Below are 12,052 nucleotides of genomic sequence, written 5' to 3'. Positions count from 1 at the left end.
TAGGCTGGCGTGTCTTGAAGGACCATTAATTGTAAGTTCGATATTGTGGAAATGGATTTTTTTCATTTCACTTGAAATGGAAGAGGGTCCATTATTTAGTGTATTTAAGGGGGCATGGTTATTCATTTAGTTTTTGAACAAATTATTTTAGACAATTATAACCCCCCCTAAATACACTATAAGGGCTTGTTTGGTTCACAGATTGGGTATTCCGTTAGGTAACAACATATATATTTTAATGGGAATTGAACCAAAATTATCAAAAACAGCACCCTTCTTTAAAAAATTAAAAAAAAATAAAAAAATCTAGAATTACAGGGGTGGCCAGCCATCCCCTGCATGACCTGGGGGTGGTCGCACCACCCTCGAAGCACCTTGGGGTGGACCCCCGAGGTGCCCTGGGGGTGGTGTGACCACCCCCGGTGGGGCCACCCCCTGTGAGATTCCGGGGTGGCCTAGCCACCCCTAGAGGACCTTGCCAAGGTCGTCTAGGGGTGGCCGCGCCACCCCCAGAATCTGATTGGGGTTGGCCGAGGCCACCCCCGATGGCCTTGGGGTAACGTGGGTGGCCGCGCCACCCCTAGAGGGCCTCTCCGGTCCATCGCGAGGCCCTCCGAGGGTGGCGCTGCCACCCCCAAGGCCTTCTGTGGGTGGCTGGCCACCCATTGGGGGGCCGGCCACCCATATAAAATAATATTTATTCTTCTCATTTTTTAGAGGAATAATTATTCATGTGTGAATGGAATTACTCATTCTTATATGAATAACTAATTCTAAAAATAAAATGGTCAATTCTGTGAACCAAATTGACCCTAAATAGATGTCTCCATTTCACTTGAAATGGGGCCATCATTCTCCCGATATTTTGGCCTTAAAAGAGCAGCTTGTAGTGAGATCTTTCAAGGAGAAGGCCGCTATCCGTTGGATTATACGTGTCATGTGATCTAATACCAGTCATAGTCATGTCATAATGGTGTCGAGGGAATAAACATATTAAACATGATGCACATGCAAAGAGTTCATAATCATGGCATGTGCAACTTCATGAATAATGAAAATTATGTTCATGGCATTTCTTTAAAATCATAGCATGTGTATTTACCATGGCTTAAAAAAAGAACATGACATTGAATATGGAAGGAAAGAATAGGCATAATTTTAAACATGTAAATATAAACAAGTTAAAAGATTTCTCGACCTTACCTCAATGCATGTAATTTAGTAGAAAATGTATTTTCCATTTGTATCGAGAATGTGTTTACTTGCCTAAGTGGCAACAAGTTGCGATCCTCCCCATCTCACCTAAATCCTACATTTAATCATATAAAATGTGTTTAGAGAAGTCCCTCAAAATTAGAATTTTCAGAATTCAAGAAGGGACATTTTGTTCATAATTTTATTTTCTACATAGCTCTCCTCAATTCTCTCCCATTTTATAACCTTTTATATATATATTATGACAAATTTCATTTAATCCCCATGAACTTTTATCACTTTTATAATCACCTGCTCAAAGTTTAAAGCTCTCAATTTAATGTATCAAACTTCAAAAAAATTTGAAACCTCACCCCTCCGTTAGGATTTTTTTACCGATGAGTGAGAAATTTCCCAAATACCCTAATTTTAAATAAAAAGTATAAAATAAAACAAAAAGGGGGAATGTCCCACCAGACCCACCCTGTGACCCGAGGGTCAATAGACTTAAGTTTTTGTTTTTATTTTTTAAAATAAGGTAATTTTGTAATTTTATAAAATTTACAGGAGTATAAAGATCATTTCAACCTTTTACCGTCTGATATAACTCTAAACCCTAACGGTAGATGAGAGATTGCACAATTTTTAAAGTTTGATACACTAAATTGAGAGTTATTGAACTTTAAAAAAGTGATTACAAAAATAATAATTAAAGGTTTAAGAGAGTTAATGAAGTTTTTCATACGATGAACCAAACTAACACATGCACAAGTTTTACCTAACTAGAATATTAGCTATGCAATCACTATCGTTTCCACAAGACCTCATGGTCACATAAAATCTCACGCTTAAACTTGTGATTTTCTATAATCACCATCATTTCAACAGAAAATCTAACTCTACACTTAATCCAACTATAAGAGATTACGCAATTCCTTATTTCACTAAAATTAATTCAGAAACATCATATCTTATAAATTTCCCTAGTAGGTACCGGAGCAACTAAATACTAATCATGATTAACTATGTAAATTACAGTGTAAAACATGCATAATAACAAGGATTAGGACTAGGTTAAGTCTCCATACCTCAAGATGGGAGGAAGCCTCTCCGAGCCCTTAGCAGCAAGGCCTCTAAGGCTTTTTTTTTTATTAAAAAAAAAAAATTGAATAAGGAAAAAGTTACTGGGGAAGATCCTTCCCATTTCCTAATCTGAACGGAAGAAGTAGGTGATCCTAAAAACAAAACTGGGGTGAACTCTCTAACAACATACCAAAAACAAACAAAAACAGTGCGAAAATAATTACAGAGCGTAGGAAATGAGTTAAACAAGTGACTTGCTCCTCTTAAGGGGCCGCACAAGGCGGTTACAGAAGTAAAATGGAAACAGATTGAGGCAAACCTATTTAAATCCCCACTTGGAACCGACAACAATCATTGAAAGAAGGTTGAAGCTGACAATGCACTGTCGTAGTCTGATGTAGGGACTGTAGGAAAGAGAGAAACTAACACAATTTCGGTTACAAAAGTCTCCACAATAAGATCTAAACGCCAAAGATCGAGTTGGGAGGTCCTAAGGTGGTCCTCTCTCTATCTCTCTCGATATATAGGGTTGGGTCTTTGAGAAAATTGGTGAAATGGGGTTTATAAACCCTAATTAGTATTTATCCTATGCCCTTAAATAGGACCTTACACCCACATGTATGTGTGTTGAAAGATCTTATCCAAAATCATGCAAGCTGACACCGATCGATCGTAATGTGCCACATTGCACTGATAGATCGTTTTGAAACCAATCAATCTTTGATCGAAGAAACCCTAAGAATAATAATTTTGAAACGTGTTTTGAACACATTTCAAACACTTTCTCTCACTCTCGTTGGGCTTCCGTTTATGTGATTGGTTGGTGAGAAAATATTAATGAATGACTTTGTATTGTTTATGTAAAACACGCCATACACATAAGGTGGATGTGTATATGAGAATAGACCCAAAAATTTGTTCACCCGTGGGTGATGAGTAGCGGTATTCACTCTCTGTGGACGGTAGGGCTGTACAATTGGACAGTTATTAACTGTAACTAACCGCTATCTATTTATACGGATGCCAATAACAATTAGTAAAAATTATTAACCCCATATGCAAATATGAATTACGGATAACAATTTTAGGATAAACAATGCGGTTAATATATATATATATATATATATATACTTTTGTGACGTGAATGGTTGAAGCCGGCAGATATATATGGGAGTTTCTAGGATGTTTGATATGAAAAATATCTCAAACCTAGAAACTCCCTTATATATCTGCTGGCTTGAACCGTTCACGCCACAAAAGTAAGCATCACAATCCTCTACTACGCCTCACTTAGTATCACATTGTTACGAAACACACACCGACAGCCCCCTCCACACATTTCCATCAAGGTTCTAGCCCAAAAATGGTGAAATTAGAAGGGTTAAAATTTTAAAGTTGTTTAAAATAAGTCCTAATAGAGGTTCAAAAGACTAAAATATGTCTAAAATATTCATTACCTCATATGCACGAATGCATTTATTGTCAATAATCACATTCGCATCCACATGTACAACTTTATTGGACGGGCCAAGGGTGAATATTTTCTCACTATTTGGCAAATCTTATCTTACAAATTAACCATTAAATTTGTGATCTTATGCGGACCGTCAATAGTAGACTCAACAAATTTAATAATTAATCTATTAAATTTGTAGGAGAATATAGATCAAATATAAGAAATTTATTAACTCATAACATTTCTCGATCATTTATTTCTCGATCATTTATTTCTCTTATTCAGTTTTTAGAAAATAATTTATATCTAACTAAGATCAAAAGAACACCAAAAAAATTCCTAGCATTCTCCATATCACCATCTGCTAAAGGCGGTTATGGAGGCGGATTTTGTACACACCGCCCTAGTGTAAACAGTAGTAAATAAGCACCTGGGATCCCTCAACCGCCCAAATCTCGTGGTGGACAGCAGCACACTCCCGTTCGCGTCGTCTTGTCACCGATTGCCGAGTCAGGACCACACCAACAGTAACAAAATTAACAAACACAAACCACTCTTTTTAGCTTCAAATCTCAACCGTCCATCATTGCCCCTTAAATATCCTCTCGGATCCCTCACTCCAGTCTCTCCAGAGTCTCCACCCAAAAATAGCAAAACCAGAAGGAATAGGAAAAAGAATAGTGCTGGTAAAAGTGAGAGAGAGAGAGAGAGAGAGAGAGGAGAGAGACAATTAATGGAGGATAGTGTGAGAAACTGTAAGCGGAATGCCGTGGTGGAGGGCTCAAGCGCAGGCGCGGGGGTGTCCAAGAGGAGGAGAGTTGTTGGTTTGGCTTCGTCGAATGTCGACCTAGAGAACCAGAGTTTGTGCATGGATTCCGGCGGAATGAACGCCGGTGACTTGTGCTCGAGCTTTTGTACGGACCAGTTCCCGGCGTCTTGTTGCTCCAGCAATGAGTCGAGCGAGGTCGTGAGGGACAACTTGAGGCTCTTAGATCTGGAGGTGAATTTCGAATTCGAATTTCTCAATTTAGAGTAGTTCAATTCGGTTTGAATTTGTTTCTGTTACTCCGTGTGTGTTTGCTGAGAAAACGGGGGAAAATGAAAGAAAACTAAGCTTTGAGCTCTCTTTTTCTTTTTCTTTTTTTGCTTTTTCTACCAAGAAAAATGACGAGCTTCACACAAGCAATTGAAATTGGTCAATTTAGGCTTAGTTGAGTAGAATTTCTTGTTTACATTCCTTTTCCTTTATTTTCTCAGCAACCAAACGGGGTTTCACTGGTTTCCTTCGCAATTTTCGGTTCCACCGACTTTAATTGCTCGTAATAAATAGTAACACTTTAAATTTCAAATTTATTCACGCTTCTTGAACGTACCATTGCAGGCCAAGAGTTTCGAAACCGTAGACTCAACGTATATCAACAGAAAATTCAGGTTTATTTCAATTCCTCTCTCTCTCTCTCTCTCAAATTGTTCGAATTCAAAACGAAACATTTCGTGACGGAATTCGTTTCTTTCATGTTCTTCTTCTACTCAGCACAGTGACGACGACGTCGAGCGAGCTCTGCGAAGACTCAGACGAAATGGACTCGCTGGCGACGAAGCCTCCGGCGGCGCAGACTCCACCTAAGGCGGAGATCGAGGAGTTCTTCGCGAAGGCTGAGAAGTACGAGCAAAAGCGGTTCGCCGAGAAGTGAGTACTGTTTCTGTGCGCGCGTGTATGTAAGAGTGCGCAGGATAAGCGGTTACGCTCTACTTGCGCATTTTAGCGGATGGGGAATCGAACCCTAACTGACTAACAAACTTTACCCTTTTCCTTCAGGTACAACTATGACATTGTGAAGGATGTGCCCTTGGAGGGTCGGTACCAGTGGCTTCGTTTGAAGCCATGAATGAATTAGGGGGCGAGAGAGAGACGCTAAAATGACGGTGGGTAGCATAGAAAGTTGCATGCGACTTTTGACTGTTTTTGGTTTTAGGAAATTGGGAGGTAGAACCGTAGAACGAAGGTGGTTTTCTTTGTTTATTGTACAGCTTTTTCTTCATCTACTACTATGTAAGAACGAAGCTTTGTAGATTGTACTCTTAAAAGAAGCTTCTGTCTCTGCAAACTAACAGCCCTTTTGGAATGAAACAAATTTCAAGTACTTCAAAAAAAAAAAAAAAAAAAAAAAACATTTCCAGCCCTGTTCCCCCATCTCTCTGTACAGACAGTGATTTGAATTTGTATTTTTATTATTTTTCTTGTGTTTTTTCAATGGGGGTGCATTGCATTGATGAAATGACGTACTTTTGGTTTGGAAAAGTGCTTTTTGTTTGGGCTTGTTTTGGCTGTGTTAAGGTTCCTTTCATCAGCTTGCTCTTTTTGCAGCTACTTTCTTATCCTTCTTTTTTCTCCCCACTATGATCCGAGCCTTTTTTTGTTTGGAGTTTCAATAATAGAATATGATTCTTATAATTGTTGGGACCATGCTGATGAAGTTCCAATATTCCTATCTAAATAAAACAACCACACAGCCCTCACAGCTATCGTTCCTTCAGTTTTCAGATAATGCCGACTGATTGCTCTCTCTATTATTGGAGTTTTTAGCATACAACAACAAAAAGAGGGGCTTTGGCAAACTTTTGAAAAACATATATTTTTAAAATTATTATAACAACATGATTTCATAAATGATCCAACATCATCCGATCAATCTTAGTGCATTAGTTCAATCGATCGTGATAAGATCAACCAACGATTCAAGTGCATTAATCCAATCGATTGACGTGATACGTTTGAATGATCGACCCAACTTGACATATATAATTGTAGGTTTGATTGAACATCCAATCAATCTTTATGCATTAATTTGATAGATTTGTGACTTTATGGTACTTGTGAATTAGTTCTTTCCATCGTAAAAAGGATCAATCGAACTTAGCACGTTTGAATGTTCGATGGAATTTCCTAACCAAGCTAGTTCTTATGAAAAATTCTAATACTTCCCACACAAAGTAACATGATGTTTGTATTAGATTTTTGGCCCACTTGTGGATTAATTTAGTTGGTCAGAGAAACAGAAAAAGTTAATTTAGTGAAATTTGTCTACTTTTTGACAAATAATAGTTGATTAAAATCATATTGTGAATCTGATCCATTCTAATTATTTGCGTTGTGATGTTGACATGGTGGGCCGCCATTGTTCTCTTAGGGCACGCAGCTGCAGAGTGCAGATTCCCATTTTCATAGCTCAAACCTCACTTTACAGAAATGATCGATATGTACATGAGTGGTAGCCGTTTGTGCAAGTGGACAAAGTAGCTTTCTTTCATTTCTTTTAAGAACGGGAAAAAGGATTGCTAAGAAAAAAATAGGAAAAAGGGTTGATGTAACACCTTGGGAAGGAAGTGGGACACCAAAAAAAATATGTTTGTCCTGACACTAAAAGTAGGAATTATTTGTTTGAATTGTAACAAAGAACTTATTTATCTAGGATAATTTAAAATTTACTGATTAATTTGCTAACAAGTTCAGATAGATAATTAGTGTGAATCTTTATTGAAGTACAACAATTACGTGTTTAAATTGTTTAGATTGATAAAAAAAAATCTATTTATCTATGATAATTTAAAATTTATTGATGTTTAATTTACTAGCAATTCAGACATATAATTACGGTAAATCTTAACCGAAGCTAGAAATGAATGAGGAAGCATGGGATAGCAAAGGGGTGACAGAGGGTATTGTCAGAAGCGAAAGCAACAGATACATTGCACATTTACATTGGCATCATGATTGTATACATGGGTGTCTAAAATGCAAAGCAAAGCAATCCTGTAGGGCATAGCATGTGGGCTTTGAGCCTTGTAGTTGCTACCTTTTTAAAGTAGGAAAAGGGGAATAAAAAAAAAAAAAGAAAAAAAAAAAGGGAGGCTGCCGGCTGCACTGCACGTGCAGTGGTGGTGCGGTGGTCTGCTGGTCTCCTGTGGTTGGCTAGCTAGCTTTGGATCTGACGCCGGCTATTATTTATTTCAGAGGGAGGTGAAAGAGAGGTGGGGGATAGAATGTTTGGTTATTTAATGAAGGAGATAGCTTTCGATTTTGGTGTCTGTCTCTCTTTGCCAAACTTAGCATACATATTATATATATATATATATATATATATATATGGGACAAATATAAAAAAGTCCTTCAAACTATCAGTCGTTTTTTATTTAGCCTCCTAATGTTTCAAAAGTGATAAAATAGCTCCTAAAACTATTAAACTATTGCATTTTGGCCACTTCGCTAGTCAAAATTGTCAGTTTAGACAAAAACTGCAGAACGATGTCATTTTGTTGGGAGTTACTTTATCACTTTCTGAACATTAGGAGGCTAAAATAAAAACGGCTGGTAGTTTGGGGGGCTTTTTTATATTTTTTTCCAATTTTTTTTTTTCATAAAAGGGCATTGTAGTAACTTTCCCATAAGAAAACGACGTTTTGCAGTTTCCGTCCAAACTGACGGTTTTAACTAACGGAGTGGCCAAAATGCAATAGTTTGGTAGTTTGGGAGCTACTTTATCACTTTTAGAACATTAAGGGGCTAAATCGAAAACTGCTGATAATTTGGGGAGCTTTTTTATATTTTTCCATATATATATATATAGTGTACATATATTTATTTGTTTGTTCAAGAGATTGGATGTAAATATTTGTTGGTAAAATTTAAGCATATGATATGATATATAGAACTAGATCTCTCTCTTCCCTTCGTTTCTTGTCGTTTTATTATGGATTTGAGACAAATTCGAATGATTGACACGCATGTTGCCATGTTATTCACCAGTTAACATTTATGGCGCCCAAACCGGGCGCCCCACACCATTGGATCTCTGATTCTCAATGTTTCCGAGTAGAAAGAGCATCCGATCAAGCTATTCATATTTAATATTTCTCTTCTTACAGAAAATATCATTTATCAAACTTTTTATTTAAAATTAAATTTAACATTTACTTTAATTCCTCTCCAAACATAAAGACACCAAAAGCAAAAGTTATTTATTTTTTAATATTCTTTTGGTTGTTAGGATGGCATTTTGGTAAATCTCTCACATGGAATCGAAGCGAGTGAGTTTCATGGCAATTACATTTATTAATAAAAACTAATATTTAGTTAAAGTAGAAAAATATTTAGAGAGTTTGATATTTGGTAGTTTTAAAAAGTGGATAGTTAAGTAAAAAAAAAAAACATTTTCAAAGTTAAATTTAGAGAAATTGTAAAGAGCTTGATGGGAATCCTCTAAGGGGAGAAAGCTTCATTTTGGGTATTAATGGTAGATTTTTCCAAGATATTGGTGTTGTACTTTTACAGGTACTCTTTAGGAACAAGATCATTTTCAGTTTAAATGAACTGGATAATATTCAGTTTGTTATATTTGAAGGGTTTTTTTGTCTTTTAACTTTTTTCAGATAACAAAAATACCCCTCCAATATAACTAACTGGAAATGAACCGAAGAGAATCTTAATTCTACTATTCTAATTAACCATTTTTTGTTTTTGTTTTTGTAAGGAAACATGAGACCAAGATGTCAACCTATAAAGAAATCCTACTTACATAACATGCGCACCACTATCCCACAATACTAATTTTGTATTGCCAATTATAATTTGATTTTTTTTTCATTGTTAAGGGTAAATTAACAAAGTCATATCAACACATAGTGAGATAATGTTATGGTATTATATAACATTACTCCATATATATATATATAATTCTTGAAATGATAGTTCTATTGATATAGATGGAAAGTATATTATAATAGATCCACAAAATTTTATATAAACATGAAATTCCAAATTTAAACTCTAACATACAAATGATTTCACAAACATCGACGGGTAAGAACAATGAGTAATTTTATTAGTTCAAAGAACAATTATCACTCATTCAAATCTAATATATTTTAGATAGAGTAATGTTATATACTATACCACTATAATACTTTTACATCATTGTTTTACTATGCTAATATAACGGTATCAATCCAACCTTAGATCAACTATTGTTAAAATAATAATAATAATAAATAAATAAATAAATAGTAGATTGACGGTATCATCTCAAGATAGTGAAAATAGTGGCATTCCAGGTAGAAATATTCTTTTAGATATGATGGGGTGCATCTCACTATAATCCATACATATTCTATCAAGTAGGGGGGTGAAAATGAACCGCTTATGGTTAGCGGTTTTTGGTTTTAAAAAAATCATTAATCGCTAACCGTTAACCACTAACCGCATATATATATAGTGGCATTCTTTTTTTAATTTTTTGACTTTTTTAAATAAATTTTCAAATTTTTTCTTTAAAATGCGATTAGTGGTTATTAGGATTATTAATCGCTATCCACCGGTCTAGAAATGATGTTGTATGTAGTATGATATTATATTACCATAAAAATGACATCGTTTTGGTTTTCTTTTTTTAATTTTTTGACTTTTTTAAATAAATTTTCAATTTTTTTCTTTAAAATGCGATTAGTGGTTATTAGGATTATTAATCGCTATCCACCGGTCAACCACATAGGGGGTTAGTGGATTTTATTAACCGCCTAGGTGGTTACGGTTAATGGTTTTAGGCAATAACCACTAACTATAACCACATTTTCACCCTCACTATCAAGGGTTTTTTTTTTTAAAAAAAAAAAAAAAAAAAAAATCACCCCAACTTAATTCCTTTCATTTTTCTTTTTCTAAGAATATAAAACATGTACAAACAAAATGGAACAAGATACTCTCTATTTTACTTAGATTTCAAAACATCTAACCGTATAACCGTATATATTTGCCTATGCTGTCACATCGTTTAAAATTTTAAATGACGTGACACCATTTACACTGTTCTAATTTAGACCATAAAATTATTTTTCTTCATTTCACATTAAATGGATTTGAAGATCATCTAATCAGTTAACGATTGATCCAAGAGGTTTAAACTTCAAAATCATTCAAATCACAATATCCTTCCAATAGAAGGAAGAAAAAAGAAAAACAAAGAGAAATATTAGAAGCCATTTAACTATAACTTGCGTAGTTTCGTTAGAGGAAGGGCATCCTTCCGAACAGGGCCGAAGACAGAGCACCTAAAACTCTCATCTTGCTAAATAAGTAAATATTTGTCCGCTTGGATCAGAGCCCTGCTATGGGCCTGAAGACTTATTTCTTTCGTGAGCCCAAACAAGGAATGGTTGGGAGTGGGCCAAAACGACAAAAAAAAAAAGGAAAATGAATTAGGATGCGTTTGGTATTGCGATTTCATATTTAAAAAGTGTGATTTTAAACCAACTCGTAAAAAATAGATCATTTGGGATTGTGTTTTTAAAAAATAGCGATTAGAAAACGTAGAAAATTTGTGTTTTTTGAAAACGCACAATATTAAAGTCTAAACTGTGATTTTACCAAACACTTAATTGCGTTTTTAAAAATAGCGTTTTTAAATAACACATTTTAAAATTGCTATTTTAAAATCGCAAGCCCAAATAAACCCTTTGTCAATTTCAAAAAAAAAAAAAAAAAAAGTTCCCTTGGTAAATTATTACTCCAAAAAATATTATATATTACATTTTTATTTCATAATATTATGATAGCATATATTATGGTAGCAGTCTCATCAATTTCAAGTAAATGGTTGGTTGGAGTTGTCATGTCAAGATTATAGGATAATTGTAGGGAAACAAATGTAATTTCCAACCGTAATGTTATTCTTCGCACTAGATTTTATACCAACTAATATGTCGAGTTTTAAATGGTTAATATATATATATTAAGTGAATGACAAAAAAAAAATGAGATATGCTAAAATCTAATAAAACTTCAACATTTTGTCAATCAAAATCCTAGGTGGTAAAGTGTCATTTGCCATCAACTTGAACCATGTGCACTTTATCACCTAAGATTTTGATGGGCAAAATGTGGAAGTTTTATTAGATTCTAGCATTTATCTTTAAAAAAAAATTGCTTAAAACCTGCCACATTAATGGATAAAAGCCGATATAAACTTCAAGCGAAAAATAGCATTAGTCATTTAGTCTTACACCATAAGTAAACATTGCTTCAATAATTACCAACGTAACAACAAATCTAACGTTAGATTTGCTTAAACTTGGTCCGTGAGTATCCTACTCAGCTAACCTTGGCTTGTGAGTAATAGGAACTCACACCAACCATTCCATTATGGCTTTCAAGTATAGCTTGCATAGCTATTATCTAGATTCAACATTTATATATATATATATTTTTTTTTTTTTTTTTTTGGGGCCATGTTGTACATCCAATTTTCCATTATTTAAGGTTTAATT

The 12,052-nt window shown here is 34.9% G+C and overlaps 1 protein-coding gene across 1 annotated transcript; it reads left to right on the top strand.

Moving 5' to 3' along the window:
* Positions 1-4,348: 4,348 nt before the first annotated feature.
* Positions 4,349-6,188, top strand: LOC132167950 (cyclin-dependent kinase inhibitor 7-like). The gene is made up of 4 exons (XM_059579002.1): positions 4,349-4,733; positions 5,115-5,164; positions 5,268-5,423; positions 5,553-6,188. Exons 1-4 carry the CDS (start codon positions 4,467-4,469, stop codon positions 5,620-5,622), a joined length of 543 nt encoding a protein of 180 aa, XP_059434985.1. The 5' UTR covers positions 4,349-4,466; the 3' UTR covers positions 5,623-6,188.
* Positions 6,189-12,052: the final 5,864 nt, after the last annotated feature.

Source organism: Corylus avellana, chromosome ca1 (genome assembly GCF_901000735.1).
Source record: "Corylus avellana chromosome ca1, CavTom2PMs-1.0".
NCBI lineage: Eukaryota > Viridiplantae > Streptophyta > Magnoliopsida > Fagales > Betulaceae > Corylus > Corylus avellana.
The sequence above is the reverse complement of the archived record's forward strand: the minus strand, read 5'-3'. Positions and strand labels throughout refer to the sequence as shown.